Source organism: Macaca thibetana, chromosome 9 (assembly GCF_024542745.1).
Source record: "Macaca thibetana thibetana isolate TM-01 chromosome 9, ASM2454274v1, whole genome shotgun sequence".
Taxonomy (NCBI): Eukaryota; Metazoa; Chordata; class Mammalia; order Primates; family Cercopithecidae; genus Macaca; species Macaca thibetana.
Window position 1 is genome coordinate 60,155,654 of NC_065586.1, and position 21,115 is coordinate 60,176,768.

The 21,115-nt window shown below is 42.0% G+C and overlaps 1 protein-coding gene and 1 long non-coding RNA gene across 8 annotated transcripts in view; one reads left to right on the forward strand and one right to left on the reverse strand.

Moving 5' to 3' along the window:
* FAM149B1 (family with sequence similarity 149 member B1) overlaps positions 1–21,115 on the reverse strand; it is a 519,129-nt gene that overhangs the window by 435,822 nt on the left and 62,192 nt on the right. For 4 of the 7 annotated variants that reach the window (XM_050803423.1, XM_050803421.1, XM_050803422.1 and 1 more), the window contains 5 exons: positions 15,321–15,445; positions 12,979–13,082; positions 10,395–10,619; positions 8,239–8,739; positions 3,362–3,673 (listed from right to left, as the gene is read on the reverse strand). In XM_050803423.1, the coding sequence (XP_050659380.1) occupies positions 3,439–3,673; positions 8,239–8,739; positions 10,395–10,619; positions 12,979–13,082; positions 15,321–15,445 (1,190 nt within the window). In that variant the 3' untranslated portion in view covers positions 3,362–3,438. Of the gene's footprint in view, positions 1–578; positions 2,076–3,361; positions 3,674–8,238; positions 8,740–10,394; positions 10,620–12,978; positions 13,083–15,320; positions 15,446–21,115 lie in introns of those variants that run through there. The other 3 variants (XM_050803425.1, XR_007728685.1, XM_050803424.1) reach the window with 3 other exon arrangements.
* LOC126962490 (uncharacterized) lies at positions 8,669–11,257 on the forward strand. The gene is made up of 2 exons (XR_007728701.1): positions 8,669–8,766; positions 10,426–11,257. It is a non-coding gene; the product is annotated as an uncharacterized LOC126962490 (long non-coding RNA).

The following is a 21,115-nucleotide window of genomic DNA, read 5'->3' on the forward strand; positions in this document are numbered from 1 at the left end:
TAGGATGAGAGAAAAGTGGAAAACAATAGCCCCTGTCAGCTTTATAATAGAGAGCTTGGTTTCCCTAGCATAGAGAGATGTGTGTTGTAGTCCTGCCACTGATTGCTGAATGTCTTTCACTGAGCTTGTCTGAACATGTCTCCTTTTATAAAAGTTATTATATCAAAACAAAGAGTGAAATACAAACTTGTCAAACTGTATGTATTAAATATGTCCAGTTTTTTGGTTTAAAAAAAATTGCACCGGCTTTGAGGGAAAACAAGGTGAGGGAATTGGGCTAAATGACTTCTTAGAGGCCCCTTTCTGACTCTAACTTTGAAAGGCAAGCCATATTGATCTAATTTTTTTTTTTTTTTTTTTTTTGAGGCGGAGTCTGGCTCTGTCACCCAGGCTGGAGTGCAGTGGCCGGATCTCAGCTCACTGCAAGCTCCGCCTCCTGGGTTCACGCCATTCTCCTGCCTCAGCCTCCCGAGTAGCTGGGACTACAGGCGCCCGCCATCTCGCCTGTCTAGTTTTTTGTATTTTTTAGTAGAGACGGGGTTTCACTGTGTTAGCCAGGATGGTCTCGATCTCCTGACCTCGTGATCCGCCCGTCTTGGCCTCCCAAAGTGCTGGGATTACAGGCTTGAGCCACCGCGCCCGGGCGATCTAATTGTTATAGTGAACTTTTGGTAATGGTTTGTGAGAACAATACAGAGATTTTCATTTCTATTTAGATGAGTTGGTATGAGAATATATGGAACTTTTTTAGGAACTGTTTAAATGTTTGATTTTTAGACTATTAAATATGCCATATGCATAAAGTAAGCCTTTAGCTCTAAGGTAAAGATGACACATTTTCAGTTTGTGACTACAAATAGGTTAAAAATAGTTTTTAATTGTATTAAAAATATAATTTAGTGCAGGTTCTTTGAAGCATCTGTCTTCATATGATGGCATTAGAACACCTTGGTATAAAAAAAAAGTTATTGTAATTTATGATTATTGAATTTATCCATTCTGAAAATTAATAAGATCTAAAACTGGCATGACAATCAAGATTTGTATTTAGTGAAATTTAAAATAAATTTAAGCCATAGTTAAAACTGTTGCTGCTTTCATGAATGCCCTTAGGTCCACAGTAAAGTCAGAAAGCTGAACCTCTCCTGCTGTTTATAGGATATGTTTATGCTGAATTAATTGCCAGGGTTTCTTAAACTTTTAGGGAATTATACTTTGGCCCAATAGTAGATTCTACAAATTATTTTTTGACTTCCTTTCCTTAGAGTTGCAGGAGAATATCTGGCAAGGTGCATTTAATATTTGGAAAAAAGATATGACCAGTAACCTACTTTAGGAAGAAAATAAGCATAACCCGGCATCAGGTAGGCATCATAAGGTTGAACTGTCCTATCTAAAAAAATATGCAATATACTTTATTACAGAAGTTACTTTAATGCTTAACATTTATGTCTTTAGTTACACACCCCTTCCATTTTAATCTGTTAATAGGGTAGGACATCTAAAGAGAGTTTTAGGAATGACGTCTGTTGGATGAGGTCAGATTTTTGATAGCAAAATGACTTAAAACTGAGTATAGCTCTCCAGAAATGAACACAAGCTGAAGTATTCTGAAGCCAGTGATATTGTCACTGACCATTTGCTGCTTTTTATGTATGTGTGAGCTCATCAAATCCTATATGATTGAACTGATCATTGTTAAGAGACAACATGAGCAGTGATTTGGCTATTATTCATTGTTGCATCTTTGGGTACAAACTTTTCTTTCCAATGGAATAGGTTAATTTCTGCTGAAAGAGACAGTAACTGGAGATAGAAAAAACACGCATGTCATTTTTGGCGGCTGTGCTGTTTTGTTCTTCAGTCACTTGTGCCAAAATCACCCTTCATGAAGATGGTTTCTAGTCGATCTTCTATACAAGCTCTACATCACTTGATGACTGAATACGGCTTCATGAAATCTCGTGTTTCCTGCAGCCTGACAGGTTCTTCTCATTTGCCTTATGGTCCCTGCCTGGTTCGAGAGACTGGTCCGCCTCTGCTTTGAGATTTTGTAGACCCATGTAACTGAGGACCTGTCAGATGACATAGAGTAACATTAGTAGGCAGTCTACGTTTGATAATAACTCTCAAGTTTATAGCTAAGGGCTTTTTTGCTCCAGTTATGAATTGGACTTTCTTAAGGTATGAAAGCAGTGAACTAGTTTTGCAGAAGAGCCCACTAATTAAAAAGAACCAAGATGTCTGATTTACTCACTTCAGTGTTAACATTAGTTACACCTTTCTTTATTTTTTTGAGATGGAGTCTTGCTCTGTGGCCCAGGCTGGAGTGCAGTGGCACTGTCTCAGCTCACTGCAAGCTCTGCCTCCCGGGTTCACACCATTCTCCTGCCTCATCCTCCCAAGTTGCTGGGACTACAGGTGTCCACCACCACACCCGGCTAATTTTTTGTATTTTTAGTAGAGATGGGGTTTCACTGTGTTAGGATCATCTCGATCTGCTGACCTCGTGATCTGCCCGCCTCAGCCACCCAAAGTGCTGGGATTACAGGTGTGAGCCACCACACCCGGCCAGTTATACCTGACTTTCAATGTAGCTGAAATGATAGTTCAAATGCAGATCTGAAAGCAGAATCTGACGAAAGCATTCAAAGACTCTACCAGACAGTGCTACCGGGAACTGAGCTGGGAAATCACTTGGACTACAAAGATGGTTTGAGGCAGACTAGTTTTTTACTGTAGTTGCTGATTAATCTTATTAACAGGAAATATCTCAACTGTTCATTACTTATAAATTTACCTTGAGCATGTATAAGAATGACCCTGATGGTGGTAAGACTGTCACAGGAAGAATTAAGACATCCTGCAGCCTGGGCAACATACTGAGACCCTGTCTGTACAAAAAATAAATTAGCTGGGCATGGTGGCACTGCTTATAGCCCCTTGTGGTAGGCTTAGGTGGGAGGATCCCTTGAGCCCAGGAGTTCAAGGCTACAGTGAGCCATGATTGTGCCACTGCATTCTGGCCCGATCAACAGAGTGAGACTGTCTCAAAAAAAAAATCCCTCAATTTTCTCCCATCACTTCTTTGTTAGTATATCTACAGAGTATAGTTTAAAGATAAAAAGAGTTAATGGGATAGAATCAGACTTAGCATATCCTGATGGTTTAGAATTTCTTTTCTTACCTCGGCCTAACAGATTAACTAATCAAAGCAGTTTAATCCATAGGAATATGACTTTTGCTTACATAACAAAATCCATGCCATGTTCTCAAAGAATATTTTGAACGTTATAATAAGGACTAATTTGGGTTAAACTTTTTAGATTAAAAAACAAAGCAGTTTACGAAAGTAGTGAGAAGTTAATTTACATGGTGTGAAGAAAACAAGAATTGAAACTTTTTGGCTCTGAGCAATAGAACCCTCCTAGCTTTTTATTATACCTCATGTTCCAAAATGAATTTTAGGTGATTTACGAAGATGTGAGAAAACAATAAATCCAAGAAAATCTGAAAGAAGGGGAAACAGATGTAGGAAAAAAGACAAAGGCTGGGTCTTAACCACACAGTAGTAAATAAGGGCCGTGGCTCCACCTGTACCTGCAGATCCCCTGCCAGGTCTGGCCTGATGCGGATACTCAACTGCACACGAGCGACGATACTGTGTATCCAGCTAAAAGAGAAAAAGAGGAGACACTTCTTAGGATGCAGCTTCTCACAAAGGATAATATTTATCAGGTTCACAGGAAAACCTTGAAATCAACAGTGTAAAAGGCATAGACTACCAACCTGAGGGAAAAGTCAGCTGAGTGCACTGTGTTGAATTTCAAGTAGAAAACCCCAAGCCAGATGCCCACAAAGCCATTTATCGTAAAAATTGCATATTCTTCAATGTTATTACTATGCCGTTAAGAAAATCAGCATTTATAAATAATCCGTATGGTTTAATATTTCAGTTAGCTTCTAAGGGAGTTTGTCTGATTTCTTTTTGTTGGCTGCTGCATATATTTTAAATGAATGCTTTCTTTTTTTTTTTTTTTTTTTTTTTGAGACGGAGTCTCGCTCTGTCGCCCAGGTTGGAGTGCAGTGGCCGGATCTCAGCTCACTGCAAGCTCCACCTCCCAGGTTTACGCCATTCTCCTGCCTCAGCCTCCTGAGTAGCTGGGACTACAGGCGCCCGCCACCTCGCCCGGCTAGTTTTTTGTATTTTTAGTAGAGACGGGGTTTCACCGTGTTAGCCAGGATGGTCTCGATCTCCTGACCTCGTGATCCGCCCGTCTCGGCCTCCCAAAGTGCTGGGATTACAGGCTTGAGCCACCGCGCCCGGCCCGAATGCTTTCATTTAAAACAGAACCAGCCTTTTCAGCAACATTGAAATACTTATGACTTTACCACCATACTGAAATTTAACTTTACATTTACTTTTTAGCGTTATGAAATGCAAACATTTCACAGTTACCTCAAGGAATTAAAAATTGTAGAGATATGACTAAAATATTAAAATACAAATATCAGATAAAGCTATATATGACATCCTGCTGGGGCTTATGGATTAGAAACATCCCCCAGTAGTTCCCTTGAGAGAGCACTGAAATCAAGAGATTTCAGGAAGTTTTTTTCTGGTGAAGCCCCTATATTTTTGAGATCAAGGGTCAGCAAACTTATTTTTTGTAAAGGGCCAGATAGTTATTATATTAGGCTTTGTGGACCATAGGGTGGTTGTTGCAACTACTCAGCCTTGCTGTTATGGTATGAAGGCAGCTATAGACAGCACATAAACACATGAGCTTGCCGGGCGCGGTGGCTCAAGCCTGTAATCCCAGCACTTTGGGAGGCTGAGACGGGCGGATCACAAGGTCAGGAGATCGAGACCATCCTGGCTAACACGGTGAAACCCCGTCTCTACTAAAAAATACAAAAAACTAGCCGGGCGAGGTGGCGGGCGCCTGTGGTCCCAGCTACTCCGGAGGCTGAGGCAGGAGAATGGCGTAAACCCGGGAGGCGGAGCTTGCAGTGAGCTGAGATCCGGCCACTGCACTCCAGCCTGGGCGACAGAGCCAGACTCAGTCTCAAAAAAAAAAAAAAAAAAAAAAAAAAAACACATGAGCTTGGTGGCACTGTTCCAATAAAAGTTTATTTACAAAACAAGGTGGTAGGCCGAGTGAGTAGCCCAGGAACTGTAGTTTACTGGCCCCTATTCTAGATGAAAACAGCAAGGAGCGAAGTGCTAGTCTGTAGTGCCAGGCCCAGGACTCACAGCTAGCATTCCTTTTTTTTGGAGACAGAGTCTTCTCGGTCTGTTGCCCAGGCTGGAGTGCAATGGCGTAATCTCGGCTCACTGCAACCTCCGCCTCCCCGGCTTAGCCTCCTGAGTAGCTGGGATTATAGGTGTGCACCACCATGCCTGGCTAATTTTCTTGTATTTTTAATAGAAATGGGTTTCACCACGTTAGCCAGGCTGGTCTCAAACTCCTGACTTCAGGTGATCTGCCCACCTCACCCTCCCAAAATGCTGGGATTATAGGTGTGAGCCACTGTGCCTGTCTCACAGCCAGCATTCTTAATAAACTGAGCAACTATCTATCTCCCTTTTTATGACAGCAAATGGGGAGAGAAATGGTAAGTAATTTTTACTTTGTTTTTTGTTATAAACCTAAAGAGAAGACAAATGTTTTCATCTGCTCGGTTTTATTCCTAAAGCAATAAAAAATTAAACATTTTTAGCCATGTGCAGAGGTGCACACCTGTAATCCCAGCTACTTGGGAGGCTGAGGTGTGAGGATCACTTGAGCCCAGGAGTTTGAGGCTGCTGATTGCACCACTACACTCCAGCCTAGGTGATGTAGTGAGACACTTGTCTCTTAAAAAAATGAAATGTTTGGCTGAGAATGGAGTGGTGGCTCACACCTGTAATCCCAGCACTTTGGGAGGCCAAGGTAGGGGGATCACTTGAGGTCAGAAGTTGAAGACCAGCCTGGGCAACTTGGAGAAACACTGTCTACTAAAAAAATACAAAAAATAGTTGGGTGTGGTGGCAGATGCCTGTAGTCCCAGTTACTCAGGAGGCTGAGGCAGGAGAGTCGACTGAACCCAGGAGGTAGAGGCTGCAGTGAGCTGAGATTGCACCACAGCACTCTAGCCTGGGCGACAGTGGGAGACTTCGTCTCAAGAAAAAAAAAGTTTGAGAGAATCTAGCTGTGTAATACAATCATTAAGTACTACTTAATAAATGTCCTATATCAGATTATGAGAAGGCAAATTCAGTAGAAGTTCTCAAACTTTCTGGGGTTCACACTGAACCCCAAGAATCAGAAATGCTCATGTTTCCTTTTTGTTCTTGTTTTTGGTGAGTTTCTCCCTAAGTCAACCTTATGGGGTCTACTAGGTTGAACAGTGTTCCCTCAAAATTTATGCCCACCTGGAACTTGTGAATGTGACCAAGTTTGGAAATAGGGTCTTCACAGATGAATCAAGGTAAAGTCACACTAGATTAGGGTGGGCCCTAAATTCAGCAACTAGTATCTTTATAAGAAGAGGGAACCCTGGACACAGACACACAGGGAGGAAAGCCATGTAAAGACAGAGGCAGGCTGGGTGTGTGGCTCATGCCTGTAGTCCCAGCACTTTGGGAGGCTGAGGTGGGAGGATCACTTGAGCCTCAGGGTTTGAGACCAGTCTGGCCAACATAGTAACACCCTATCTCTACAAAATAAAAGATTCAGCAGGGCGTAGTGGCATGCGCCTGTAGTCGCAGCTGCTCAGGAGGCTGAGGTGAGATGATCACTTAAGCCCAGGCTGTTGAGGCTGCAGTGAGCTGTGCTCTGCACTCCAGCCTGGGCAACAGAGTGAGACCCTGTCTTAAAAAAAAAAAAAAGGCCAGGTGCAGTGGCTCACGCCCGTAATCACAGCACTTTGGGAGGCTGAGGTGGGCAGATCACTTGAGGTCAGGAGTTCAAGACCAGCCTGGCCAAGATGGCGATACCCCGTCTCTACTAAAAATACAAAAATTAGCTGGGCGTGGTGTTGGGCATCTGTAGTCCCAGCTACTGGGGAGGCTGAGGCAGGAGGATTGCTTGAACCCAGTAGGCAGGGGTTGCAGTGAGCTGAGATTGCGCCATCGCACTCCACCCTAGGTGACGGAGCGAGACTCTGTTTCAAAAAAAAAAACAGAAATTGGGAGTGATGCAGCTGCAAGCCAAGGAACACCAGGGATCACAGGTGGTCACCAGAATCCAGGAAGAGACAAAAAGATTCTTCCCTAGACCCTGCAAAGGGAGTATAGCTCTGCTGACACCTTGATTTTTGAACTTTTCGTCTCTGGAACTGTGAGGAAAAAATTTCTGCTGTTTTAAGGCACCTAGTTGTTGGTCATTTCTTAAGTCCTAAGAAACTAATACAGAGATCTTGGTATTGATTATCCTTACCACTCTTCTCATAGAAGAAAAATTTTGCAGTGCTTTAGCCTGCTGTAGTTCAGGGGTCATGAGTTGGGACAAGTGTGCTGTAAACACCACCATCCCAAAAACTTCCAGGATGTGGGGTCCCTGGTTACTTCCCCAGGCTCTCCAAGCGCTCTTGCCACAAAGCAGATTATGTGGGGTCGAGCTCCCAGCCTACAAATGGGGAAGGTCAGTGCATGACCCCATTGCTGATAAGACTAGTACATGCACAATAAATGGTAGGTAGTATCAGCATTTAAAACACCAGTAGAAAGAAAAAGTCCTAAACTGGGTGCAGTGGTGTGCACTTGTTGTCCCAGCTACCTGGGAGGCTAAGGCAGGATTGCTTGAGTGCAGGAGTTCCAAGTCTAGTCTGGCCAACATGGCAAGAGCCTGCTTCTGAAAAAATTTTTTTATTAAAAGTCCCAACCCACTCATCCATCAGGATTCATCATAATCTGAGACCACTTTTGATGTAATTCCAGAAGAAAAGGGTTACACAATGAAGTTATGCTTATCTGATACGCACTGGGATTTAATATTCTTGCTTGTGGTCAGACATATCTAAGTGTTAAATTGCTTAGAATTTGTGATTTCTGTATAAGACATTAAAGAATAGGCATCAGGGACTAGTGAGAATTTGAACAAAATGTATTTATAACACTGTTTTTATTGTTGGAAACTCAACTTTTATTCTGAGTTAAGCCTCTAGATAAAGTCTTAAGTCTGCCAAACTAGTATTCCCCCACGTTTTCTTTCCCCAACTATCAAGACCATTCTAGGAAGTATGTCACTCTACCAAAAATGATTGAGTTGTGTTGGGCCTGGAGAAAAAGTCGGGCAAAAGGAGCCTTTCTTGTGGCTGCTGATAGTTAGGTTCATCCACCACCGCACTTTGAGCTCGAGTAGAGTCGCCATGGGGTTTCTGCAGAGGAGACAGAAGTTACAGAAACAGTGAAAACTATCCGTAGTGTGGTATGTAGTTAAAAACCCTATTGACCATGGCAGATATGATAAGTGCAGGCCAAACAGCTCCAATTCCATGTCATAAATTATCATACTGTTTGTACTTTTGACAAAACAGTATAAATCAAGATCAGGGCACAGATCCTGCAGAATTACTGCCCATGAGGTTGTATGGTAAGTACATGGAGAGGCAATAAGAAAGAAACATACCGTCTGTCTTTGTGGCCCCACAGTGCTCACATGTTCCACTTCAGCTGTGCCAATAGGTGGTAGCAGATTATTTCGACTCAGGGGCATTGGTGAGGGAGAAGAGAGCGAGTCGGCTGCCACTGGGCTGCAGATACCACCAACAAACACCAAGGTATGAAAGCATGAAGTTATAACAATACCAGCAAATTGATTAGAAATCAGATAAATGAAGCAGATGAGTTTAATGTGCACAGAAAGCTTTAGGCTGCCTATGTTTTTAAGTAGAGATCTCAGGATTTTTGGAAAATTAGTTTTTAAAATAGTGTTTTCTGATTTTGTTTTGAAGCTCTATACTCTGGGTATACAACAGAAGCTGACCTTTTCTCTCCCACAGAACTGGAATAAAACATTTGTCCTTATCTGGTATTGCACTTCTCTGCTGATTTAGATTTGTAAATTCCCAGCTGATGATGGAATTCTTGACAGTTCTGGACCTTCTGGTTATCCTTCTCCCTAATAACCATAGTTCTCGGGTAGAGTTCCTAAACCTTCATTCCCTTCAGTAGGATCTGGAGCAGCTTGCAGTATTCCTCATCCTTAAGACAGTAATTGAAACTGAATGATAATTTCATGCCGCAGAAGTAATAAAGCAACTTACTTTTCAACTTTGAAAAAAAGTACTGTAAGAAGGAATGAGAGATTAATCATACATCAAGACTACTCATCCCCAAATGAATGAATTTATAGCTCTGTTGGTATAGATATATCTACATCCACATAATAATGCTTAACTTGGAAGCTGAATTGAAAACACTGCTGTGGCCTTATTATTTCATACCTTTGAGGATATTTTTAGAAACTAATCATCCTAAGACATTTTGTGAATCAACAGCTAAAAGAATTATATGTTTAAAATTGGTTCCTAGGTATTTTTTGCATGATGAGGCTCAGAGTGTGTAGTGAATGAAGGGTGGGAAAGGAGATTAATTTTAGTGTCACTTCCTAGGAAGTGGTAAGGGATATTTTTCCTGGTATGTAAGCAACTTCTTATCTGAGGTTTATAAAGTTTTCATTGTCAATGGAATAAACGGATCCCAATGGTGCAGAAAAACCTTAAAGGGGAATTAACTTATTTTGGAGTGAATTTCACTAAATATGTTCCCACCACGGAAAATGTTTGATTAAATAAATAGGTTCTTTATTCCTTTTGTAACCCCAATATAGTATTCTAGCCAACATTTTATTTTTACAAATAGACATAGAACTCTTTAGCTAGATCAACAGAAAGATTCAGTATCTATTTCATTAAAATTTAACCCCTGCTGGGTGCAGTGGCTCACGCCTGTAATCTCGGCACTTTGGGAGACTGAGGCAGGCAGATTGCTTGAGCTCAGGAGTTTGAAACCAGCTTGGGCAACATGACAAGACCCCTGTCTCTACTAATAACACAAAAAATAAACCTGGCATGGTGGCACCACGCGCCTGTGGTCCCGGCTACTTGGCAGGCTGGGGTGGGAGAACCACTTGAGCTCAGAAGTTGAGGCTGCAGTGAGCCATGATCATGCCACTGCACTCCAGCCTGGGCGACAGGAGTGAGACTCTACCTTAAAAAATAAAATAAATTTTAACCCCACTAAAAAATTTTCTATTGGATCTAAACCCATGGGCAATCTGTCTGTCATAAGACTACTTAATGATTAGTTTCTAGGCACAGATTTCAGTCTTATGTTTAAATTAACTCTGTATGTAAACTGAATTAGTTTTACCACGGTTTCCAGAAGTTCTGCTTTTGAAACCTACACTCGGGCTCCTCTGAGGATTTCTTCCATAGGTCTTGGTGTTCCAGCACGTGAATGGCTCGTGCTGATCGGATGAAGGGTTCGTGGCGGTGGATTGCGTCTCCTGGTGGACTGCGCTGTGTATGACAGAGATGATGTACTAAACTCCACAGCTCGACTTGGCCAATTTCGAGTTGAAAGGATGGTACTGGACCCAGGCCTCATAAGTAGCTTGTCATCAAGATCTCTAGTAGCCAAATCAGAAACCCACAATGAAGTAAAGATCACTATGTCAGGAAGACAAGACTCACAGGGTAAAAAGCCTTAGACTAGAAACTACATTTAGGGTGAAATAAAGCAAAAATTAAAACCTTTCAATAAGTAACACTAGTTTCCAGATGGTACTCTAGCTAAGGTGTGAGAATCTATTCATTATTTCAATCATAATTTACTAGAATGGACATTTGGGAAAGCAAGTCCGTTATCCACCTGTCATCACAGTCACTTTTAGTCACCAGTGAAGGCAAGCCTGAAGGACACCTACTACAAAATGCTTCCCAAAAATTGCCACAGGCTGACTCTTACTCTGTCTGAGGCATTCTTTTGTGCTGAAAGATTGTCACCAGAAAGACAACTGAAAGACAGATATTGCTGCTTGGGAGCAGTTGTGGCACCAGTGTGGCTCCCACTGTAGAGACTGAAGTGCTGAGCAAGTTGGAGCTGGCAGGGATTTGAGTTTGGGTTCCTTGGAAAGCTGGGAGTGGGCAAAGGGTCTTGTGCTGCCCAGAGCCAGAGCTGTGGGACCACAGTAGCCCCATCTGCATCAATAACTGAACTACAACCCTCTTCTGTAAGTCATCCAATAAATAAAATACCATACCTAAACAGTTCAGTAGCTTAAATACTGGCCTACAGATTCAGGTGTATTTTGTGTTTTTTTTTTTTAAAGCAAGTGACTATTTTAAGACATCTAAGAGTATCTGCACAATTAAATGGAAGAAAAGTGAATAAAGCAGCTAAGCTCTGCCGTTTGCTCCTACAGCTTTCAGCAAGTTCCTCAACCTTTCAGTCCACTTTGGTGTCCTCTAGTGCAAAACATGGCACCGTGCTTGGAGGACTGTGAAGGGATGCTCCCCATCAAGGAATAGGGCTAAACCTGGAGACTGTTCTGGTCTTCCTGCCTCTGTAGCAATTCACTTATGCCTTCTTTTTTTTTTTTAAACACTCCCTAACTGCTTTCTAATTACAAAAGGTTTAGGCTTTAGCTGCCCTATGTTCACCTTTATTTTGTTCTATGAACTTCTGGATTTGATTATCATCTCTAGCTAGGTGACTTTTAGATCAGTCTCCAGATCCGACCTCTTCCACATTTCCAGTGAGATGGCCCATCACTGAAAACACACCCCAAAAGAAACCCATCTTTTCTAACACAGGCTTCTCTCAAGCTTGAAATCTGAGATAACTTTGATTCCTCTATTTCTATAGAATTTCACTTATTTGACGATATCTCCCAAAATAGCTCATTCCTTTCTCACCCTGTGTGGCTGCACAAGCGCAGACCCTTAGTAGCTCGCGCGTGGATTCCTGCATTGACCCCTTACCTTCAGTTCCTTCCACTCCATCCATTTACACTGCTGTGAAATCGATCTTTCAGATTCCTGATTTAAATATATGTGCTCCCAAACCAAAACTCATACATTGTTGGAAGGAGTGTAAAATGGTACAACTCCTTTGGGAAACCATATGGCAGTTTCCTATGAAACTGAACATATACCTGTCCTAGGACCCTTTCATTTCTAGGTATCAACTCAAGAGAAACGAAACTGTAAAACCACAAAAAAGACCTATACAAGAATATTTAGAGTACCTTTATGTGTAATACCTCTAACCTGGAAATGACCTGTGTTAATTAACAGGAGAGCAGGTAGATAAATCGTGTGTATTCTTACAACAGAATACTCCTCAGCAAGGGAGGAGGTCATACATAACATGGATGATCCCAAAACCACGGCACTCAAAACCCTCCACAATCTGGTCCTAACATTCATTATTAGTTCCATAGTCACTTCTTTCCCGCTAACCATACCATGGCCTATTAATTTTAGAAGATTGTCAGCTATCTTTGATCACAAGCATTAAAGTTCTGACCTATCTTCCATTCTTCTATCTCAAAAATGATCTTTCCAAAGTATTTTGTATTTTCTTATCTCCAAACCTTTCCCCATATCATTCCTCCTACCTAGAATTCCCTTGCTGCTCTCCTTTGCTTATCTGAAGCCCCATCTTTCAAGGACAAGTTCAAAACCTACACTTACACCAGAATGCTTTGGGGCTGTCATAGCACTCATTCTGGACAGCACACACATGGCACTCAGTTACAAAAGTGCCGCATATGGTTAGGGGTCTTTTTACCCATGTATGTCTTCTCTTTCCAGTTATATTATCAGCCCCCTGATGGTGGAGAACATGTCCCTTGGATGTTTTACTCCACAGGAGTTTTTGTGGTTGCTTGGTCGGCACTCAGTACATGCATACTGATAAACTGATTTTGCTTTCCCTCTATTTCCCTTTTACACTGTATAGTCTGAAAATGTTGAACTTCTTACAGGAGCTTGTCCATTAGGGAGAGATTTCTTGGCTGTAGAGGCATCCCATGAACCAAAAGACCATTCACATTTGGCTGATGACTGCTTGCTTGACAGAGACTCATCTACATGTTGAAAGAAGACAGTACTCATGATCGGTTGGAGAAGACACCTGTTTGGTTTTCCAACTTTGCCAAAAGTTAATATTTCCAATTTGGTTATACTTTTTCCCCATGCTTTAATTTTTGTAACATCTTGGGGCCCTTAGCTGGGGCCCCAAGTCAACTGTCCATGTGATAGGGTCCCTCCTTTCCTCTCCATTCCTAAATGACAGCAGGTAGGGGAAGCCTGATCAATCTGGATGAAAACAGTAGCCCTCTCATGGGGAGTGAGGACCTTTGTTGTTGTTATTGTTTACATTAAAATATAAGAGAAAACTCAGACAAAATATGGAACAATAATAGAAAATAATAAGGGGAAACTCTAACTTAATCTCTTTCATCATCACATAATCCTGCACTCTGCAAACTAGTCCTTCTCTTTCACTACCTGTGGGGCAGGTCACCCCTCAATGAAAATCTAAATCCTAAAGACTCTGTACTAGGAGGTAAGCTTATCTGTTCTAATTTTAGCAGGATGTAATGTTTCTTTGACTGGCATTGCCCCCCTAGAGCCCTGCTTGTTTTCTCAGGTCATCAGCTCATTGCCTTTTCTGGCAATCTCCGCTGCCACAGAATGTATTTTCCTTCCTCTTTCTCTTCAGAATGTTTGAGTTAACTCTTCTCCTTCCGTAGGTCATCAGTGACCAGAATGTCTAACTATTCAGGGCTTAAGTTACTAAACCACAGCCACAACAGTTCAACATGCAGAAGTGCTTTACTACCACGAAGGGAACATTAATTTACCTGGTTCATCCCTGGTGTGATGACTTACGAGCCTTCCTAATTTTCTCTTTTTTTTTTTTTTTGAGACGGAGTCTTGCTCTGTCACCCAGGTTGGAGTGCAGTGGCATAATCTCGGCTCACTGCTACCTCTGCCTCCCAGGTTCAAGTGATTCTCCTGCCTCAGCCTCCAGAGTAGCTGGCACTACAGGTGCCTGCCACCATGCCCAGCTAATTTTTGTATTTTTAGTATAGATAAGGTTTCACCATATTGGCCAGGCTGGTCTTGAACTCCTGGCCTCAAGTGACCCGCCAACCTTGGCCTAATTTTCTTTTTAAATACCTGTTTTGTAAATCCAGCTGCACAACATCTGGCCAATATACCAACACCTTTCTCTTTTTTTCCCCCCCCAAAAGTAACACCAGGAAACTGTTGTGTAGGAACTGAGATACATAAATCATTACACAGGGATAAGACCAACCTCATCTGCCTCCTGCAAGAAATACTATCTTTGTGCTTGTTCAGACTCACTTGAAATAGCTTTTCTCTTTGTTTTTGTTTGATGTTTATACCTGGTTTATGAGTACTAAACATCCAAAAGGCAAAAAAGTTAACAGATTTAAATATTAAAAAACAAAAACAGGCTGGGTATGGTGGCTAATCAGGAGGCTGAGGTGGGAAGGTGGCTTGAGCCCAGGAATTTGAGACCAGCCTGGGCAACACAGTGAGACTCCTGTCTCTAAAAAACAAACAGGGACAGGGTGCGGTGGCTCATGCCTTTAATCCCAGCACTTTGGGAGGCTGAGGTAGGCGGATCACATGAGGCCAGGAGTTCGAGTCGGGCCTGGCCAACATGGTGAAACTCTGTCTCTACTAAAAATACAGAAATCAGCCGAGTGTGGTGGTGCACATCTGTAATCCCAGGTACTCAGGAGGCTGAGGCATGAGAACTGCTTGAACCTGGGAGGTGGAGGTTGCAGTGAACCGAGATCACGCCACTGCACTCCAGCCTGGGTGACAGAGCAAGACTCTGTCTCAAAAAACTGGGGGGGAAAAAAAACAAAAAACAAAAAAACAGGGTGGGCCAAGTTGATGGAAAAAGGAAGGAAAAACTCAAAAGGAAGGAGACATTCCAAGGACAATGTCAAGGCTGTGAGAATCTGAGTCATTTTTATCATAAGGGTATCCTCCACTCTTCCCAAAACAGACTTAGGCTGACCACGTGGTTGATTCTAGGTTGCACAACTTATGGATGCCTCCTCAGAAGAGCTGACTGAGAAGTATTTATCAACTCTAATTTGCTATTAATATTTTAAACTGAAACTGACCAATGCAAAGAGTCACTGGATTATTATGATAAACACATAACTCTACTAAAACATATTGAGTCAGAAATCATACAAGTAAGGCAAACAACTCTGAGCAAATTTCCTCTGGTGAGAGTAGCCCTGTGGTCTCCAACTGATCCCTCCGAGGCTTACCGGATTTGAGGTAATGGACAGCACCTTAGACTGTGGCACTCGTGGTAACACCAAAGGATGTGGTTCACTCAGCACACATGAACTTTCTGAATCGGGTCTGGTAATTGCAACATCACTCTCATCATCTGGGCAAAGGAACAGAATATATTATCCATGGATAATCTTCTGGCCCACAGCAACAGTATTGTGAAAAAAGATCTCTCCTCTCAATTCTCCTGAGAATTCATAATCTCAAACAAGGCTTCACTTACCTTTGCAGCCCAATTTTATACCACCTGCATGGTTCAAAAAACCCCTCCACCCAAGACTAGTTGAAAGTGGTTTCCCAGGCTGATGATGCCTACTGGTACCTGGCGGAAGGAGAAAAAGATCTCTAGGGCACAGTTGTCCCACACACCTTTGGAGCTGATGGAAATGTTTTACAACTGTGCTGTCCAGTGTGGCAGCAGCCACCACCCTCCTCTAGCTATAGAGCATTTAGAATGTGGCTAGGGAGTGAGGAACTGATTAACTTACAGCCAAACGTGGCTGGTGTCTACTCTATTGGACAGCGTAGCTCTAGGGAAAGCTTCATTAATCCAGATCTCAATTCCCACAGGTAAAGTTCTGAGATTAGAAACCATTGTTAAGAATCACATCCACGAAGAAACAAGGCATCTTGAAAAAAAGCAAGCAGAAACAACATAATCAGATCAGTAAGGACTTCAGAAATTGGAATTGACAGATGTAGAATGTAAAACAAAAGCAGAAATAGAAAATACGACTAAGAACAAGACACCATAAAAATGACCAAGCAGGCTGGGCATGGTGGCTGACATCTGTAATCCCAGCACTTTGGGAGGCTGAGGCAGATTGCTTGAGGCCAGTAGTTCAAGACCAGCTTGGGCAACATAAGGAGACCCCCATCTCTACAAAAAAAAAATTAAAATTAGCTGGGCATGGTGGCATATGCCCTTGGTCCCAGCTACTTGGGAAGCTGAGGTGGGAGGACAGCTTCAGCCCAAGTGATTGAGGCTGTAGTGAGCTCTGATGGCCCCACTGCGCTCCAGCCTGGGCAACAGAGTGAAACCGTGTTTCAATAAATAAAAATACAAAATATTTTTCTTCATTAATGTAGACTGTAAAACTATCTTGATTAAAAGTTAAAATGATTATAAAAACAAGTTATAAATATATGATTACATTTCACCAGAGTTTTATACACTTTGAGGTTACAGTTCACAGACCGTGTAGCCCTATTGTATATATTGCAAACCTGCATGCAGTTAGGCTTTTCTCCTCACACAACGGTTGGGAAAGTTGCTCTAATAATAGAGACCGGGGCCGGGCGCGGTGGCTCACGCCTGTAATCCCAGCACTTTGGGAGGCTGAGGCGGGTGGATCACAAGGTCAGGAGATCGAGACCACAGTGAAACCCTGTCTCTACTAAGAATGCAAAAAATTAGCTGGGCACGGTGGCGGGCGCCTGTAGTCCCAGCTACTCAGGAGGCTGAGGTAGGAGAATGGCGGGAACCCGGGAGGCGGAGCTTGCAGTGGGCCGAGATCGCGCCACTGCACTCCAGCCAGGGGGACAGAGCAAGACTCCGCCTCAAAAAAAAAAAAAAAAAAAAAAAAAGAGAGATAGGTTTGTACCAGCACCTGTCAGTTTGTTCTAACAACAATGAACCAACTGGTCTGTAACAAAGCCAAAACTGCAAGTGTTCTCTTCCTATAATTCCAGTTATTATAATAAAAAGTAATGACAATAGCTAACATTTATTGAGCTCTTAAATATTCCAGGAACTACTCTATATACTTTCATGTAACTGGTTTATTTCTTAAACAATCCTATGAAATATATATTAGTATTTATACTCATTTTATAGATAAACTGAGGCTCAAAGAAGTTAGGCAACTAGCCAAGAATCTAAATAAAGTTAGTGTCAGAGCCAGTGGTCAAGCCCAGGTTGTCTGGCAACAAAGTCGGTATCATTTTTTTTTTTTTTTTTTTTTTTTTTTTTTGAGACGGAGTCTCACGCTGTTGCCCAGGCTGGAGTACAGTGGCGCGATCTCGGCTCACTGCAAGCTCCGCCTCCTGGGTTCACGCCATTCTCCTGCCTCAGCCTCCTGAGTAGCTGGGACTACAGGCGCCCGCCACCACGCCCGGCTAATTTTTTGTATTTTTAGTAGAGACGGGGTTTCACTGTGGTCTCGATCTCCTGGCCTTGTGATCCGCCCGCCTCGGCCTCCCAAAGTGCTGGGATTACAGGCTTGAGCCACCGCGCCCGGCCTTTTTTTTTTTTTTTTTTTTTTTTTTTTTTTTTTTTTGAGACGGAGTCTCGCTCTGTTGCCCAGGCTGGAATGTGGTGGCGCAAGCTCTGCTCACTGCAAGCTCCACCTCCCGTGTTCACGCCATTCTCCTGCCTCAGCCTCCCAAGTAGCTTGGACTACAGGTGCCCAATGCCACGCCCGGCTAATTTTTGTATTTTTAGTAGAGACGGGGTTTCACCATGTTAGCCAGGATGGTCTTGATCTCCTGACCTCGTGATCCACCCACCTTGGCCTCCCAAAGTGCTGGGATTACAGGCGTGAACCACCGCGCCCGGCCCAAAGTCTGTACTTTCAATCATTATATGACACTGCTTCTCATGGGGATCATGTTGTAGAGCAGGGTTGGCAAACTATAGCCCATGGGTCAAATCGGGCCTACTACTTAAAAAAAAATTATTATGGTAAAATACACATAACTTACCATTTTACCATTTTATACTCATGTTACTTGACAACAGGGATACCTTCTGAGAATGGCATTATTAGGTGATTTTGTTGTGTGAATGTCTGAGTGTATTCACACAAACCTAGGTGGTACAGCCTATTACACACCTAAGCTAAATGGTTTAGCCTGCTGCTCCTAGGCACAGGCCTGTACAGCATGTTACTGTACTGATTACTGGAGGCAACTATAACACAATGGTAAGTATTTGTATATTTAAACAAGCCTGAACATAGAAAGAGTACAATAAAATTATGGTACAAAAGACAAAAATGGTACACTGGTATAGGTCACTTAACCATGAATGGAGCTCACAGGAATGAAAGTTGCTCTGAGTGAGTCACTGAGTGAGTGGTGAGTGAATGTGAAGGCCTAGGTCATTACTGTACTGTCTATAAACACTGTACACTTTGGTTATACTACAATTTTTAAAATTTCTTTTTCTTCAATAAATTACCTTTAGTTGTACTTTTTGACTTTATAAATTTATTTAACTTTTTGATCCTTTTGAAATAACAGCTTAAGACACAAAACACTGTACAACTGTACAAAAATATTTTTATTTCTTTATTCTATGAGGTTTGCCTATTTTTAAATTAATTTTTACTGTTTAATCTTTTTGTTAAAATCTAAGACACAAACACACACATTAGCCTAGGCCTATATAGGGTCAGGATCATCAGTATCACTGTCTTCCACCTACCGATCCTGTCCCACCAGAAGATCTTCAAAGGGTGTGTAACACACATGGAGCTGTCATCTCCTGTGATAACAATGCCTTCTTCTGGAATACCTCCTGAAGGACCTACCTGAGACTATTTTACAGTTAACTTTAAAAAACATGGTAGGAGAACACTCTAAAATAATGATAAAAATATAGTATATACATAAACCAGTAATATAATTGTTTATTATGAAGTATATGTACTGTACATAATTGTTTACACTGTATGTTTATATGACTGGCAGTGCAGTAGGTTTGTTTATATTAGCATCACCACAAACACATCAACACATCAGTAATGAGTTGTGCTTTGACTTTATGACAGCTACAATGTCATTAGGTGATAGGAGTTTTTCAGCTCCATTATAATCTTACGAGACCATCATATATATGGTCCAACGTTGACCAAAATGTCATTATGCCACACATGACTGTATACAATTCAGCAGCATTAGTTACATTCATCATGATGTGCAACTCTTACCTCTAGTTAAATAACTTTTTATCACCCCAAAAAAAAACCCCATACGAATGCCTGTTTTTGAAAATAACGTTGTGGCTGGGCGCGGTGGCTCACACCTGTAATCCCAGCACTTTGGGAGGCCGAGGTGGGTGGATCACCTGAGATCGGGAGTTTGAGACCAGCCTGACCAACATGGTGAAACCCCATCTCTACTAAAAATACAAAAATTAGCCGGGGGTGGTGGCGGGCTTCTGTAATCAGAGCTACGCGGGAGGCTGAGGAAGGAGAACCACTTGAACTCAGGAGGCAGAGGTTGCAGTGAGCCAAGATCACACCACTGCACTCCAACCTGGGCAACAGAGCTAGACTCTGTCTCAAAAAAAAAAGAATAAAAAAAAGTAATAATCATTTGTTTATTCTCATAGTGGTATAATATTCCATTGTATGAATATATCACGTTCTACTGTTGATGGACATGTGGGTAGTTTCTGATGTATGTTTTCTAGCATATAGTGATATTTATGAACATTCTTGCACATATCTTTTGGCGAACATATGTACTGAGTATATACTACTGTACACAGCCAAGCCCAATCATTTACATCTTATTTATGACTGCTTTCATGCTACAAGGGCAGAGTTGAGTAGTTGCAACAGAGACTGTATGGTTGTCAAAGACGAACCATAGTCTTGTATAGTCAAAGACTATACACCGGCCTCTGTATAGACAGTAGTTTCCTGACCCCTGTTTTAAGGTATTTCAGTCAACCTACTAAAGGCCAATTAGAGATCCTCCAGCTCCATTTCATAATGTCTTGTTTTTAGACTTTAGTCTCAAAATTACAGTTATAATACAATAAAATAATCTTTATGAATGCACAGAAAAATAAAAGAATATTAATTCACAGCCCAACACTGGTAAATTGTGAAAGGTGAAATAAGATTTTATCTGGTACACGGTGGTTGATATACTGAAACCAGGAGTTCCTTTGTTTATTACCAGGGTTTATTATTATGGGAGTCTGGGTATGACTCTGGACTTTTTTTTTTTTTTTTTAGACGGAGTCTCACTCTGTCGCCCAGGCTGGAGTGCAGTGGCCGGATCTCAGTTCACTGCAAGCTCCGCCTCCCGGGTTCACGCCATTCTCCTGCCTCAGCCTCCCAAGTAGCTGGGACTACAGGCGCCCGCCACCTCGCCCGGCTAGTTTTTTGTATTTTTTAGTAGAGACGGGGTTTCACCACGTTAGCCAAGATGGTCTCGATCTCCTGACCTCGTGATCTGCCCATCTCGGCCTCCCAAAGTGCTGGGATTACAGGCTTGAGCTACCGCGCCCGGCCTACTCTGGACTTTTAATTACTACCTGTCCCGTGTCTCAAAAAAATTAACCTCATATAATATAAACTGGTTCATTTTAAAGAGAGTGCTAGTCCTGTTCTCTAATACAAGCTTTAGAAAACAAAAACAAAAACAAAACCTAACACACATACAACATAGTGGCTTAAAAATAAACCCACGAAGACCACACATCAAGGGTGGCAAATGTGGAGCAACTGGAATTCACACAATACTGGAGAGGCTGTAAGTAGGTATAACCACTTTGAAAATTCTTTTGGCCGTATCCACTGAAGTTAGAATAGCATATCCTCTGACCTAGCAATTCTACCCATATGTATCTAGTACTTAAGTTCATCAAAAGACATATACAAAAATATTCATAATAGTATTATATTCTAGACAAACCACCCACATATCCATCAACAGTAGGGTGTGATATAGTCATACAATGGAACACTATAAGCAATGGGAATAAACTTGTTGCGAACAAAATGTAACTGAATCTAACAAACATAATATT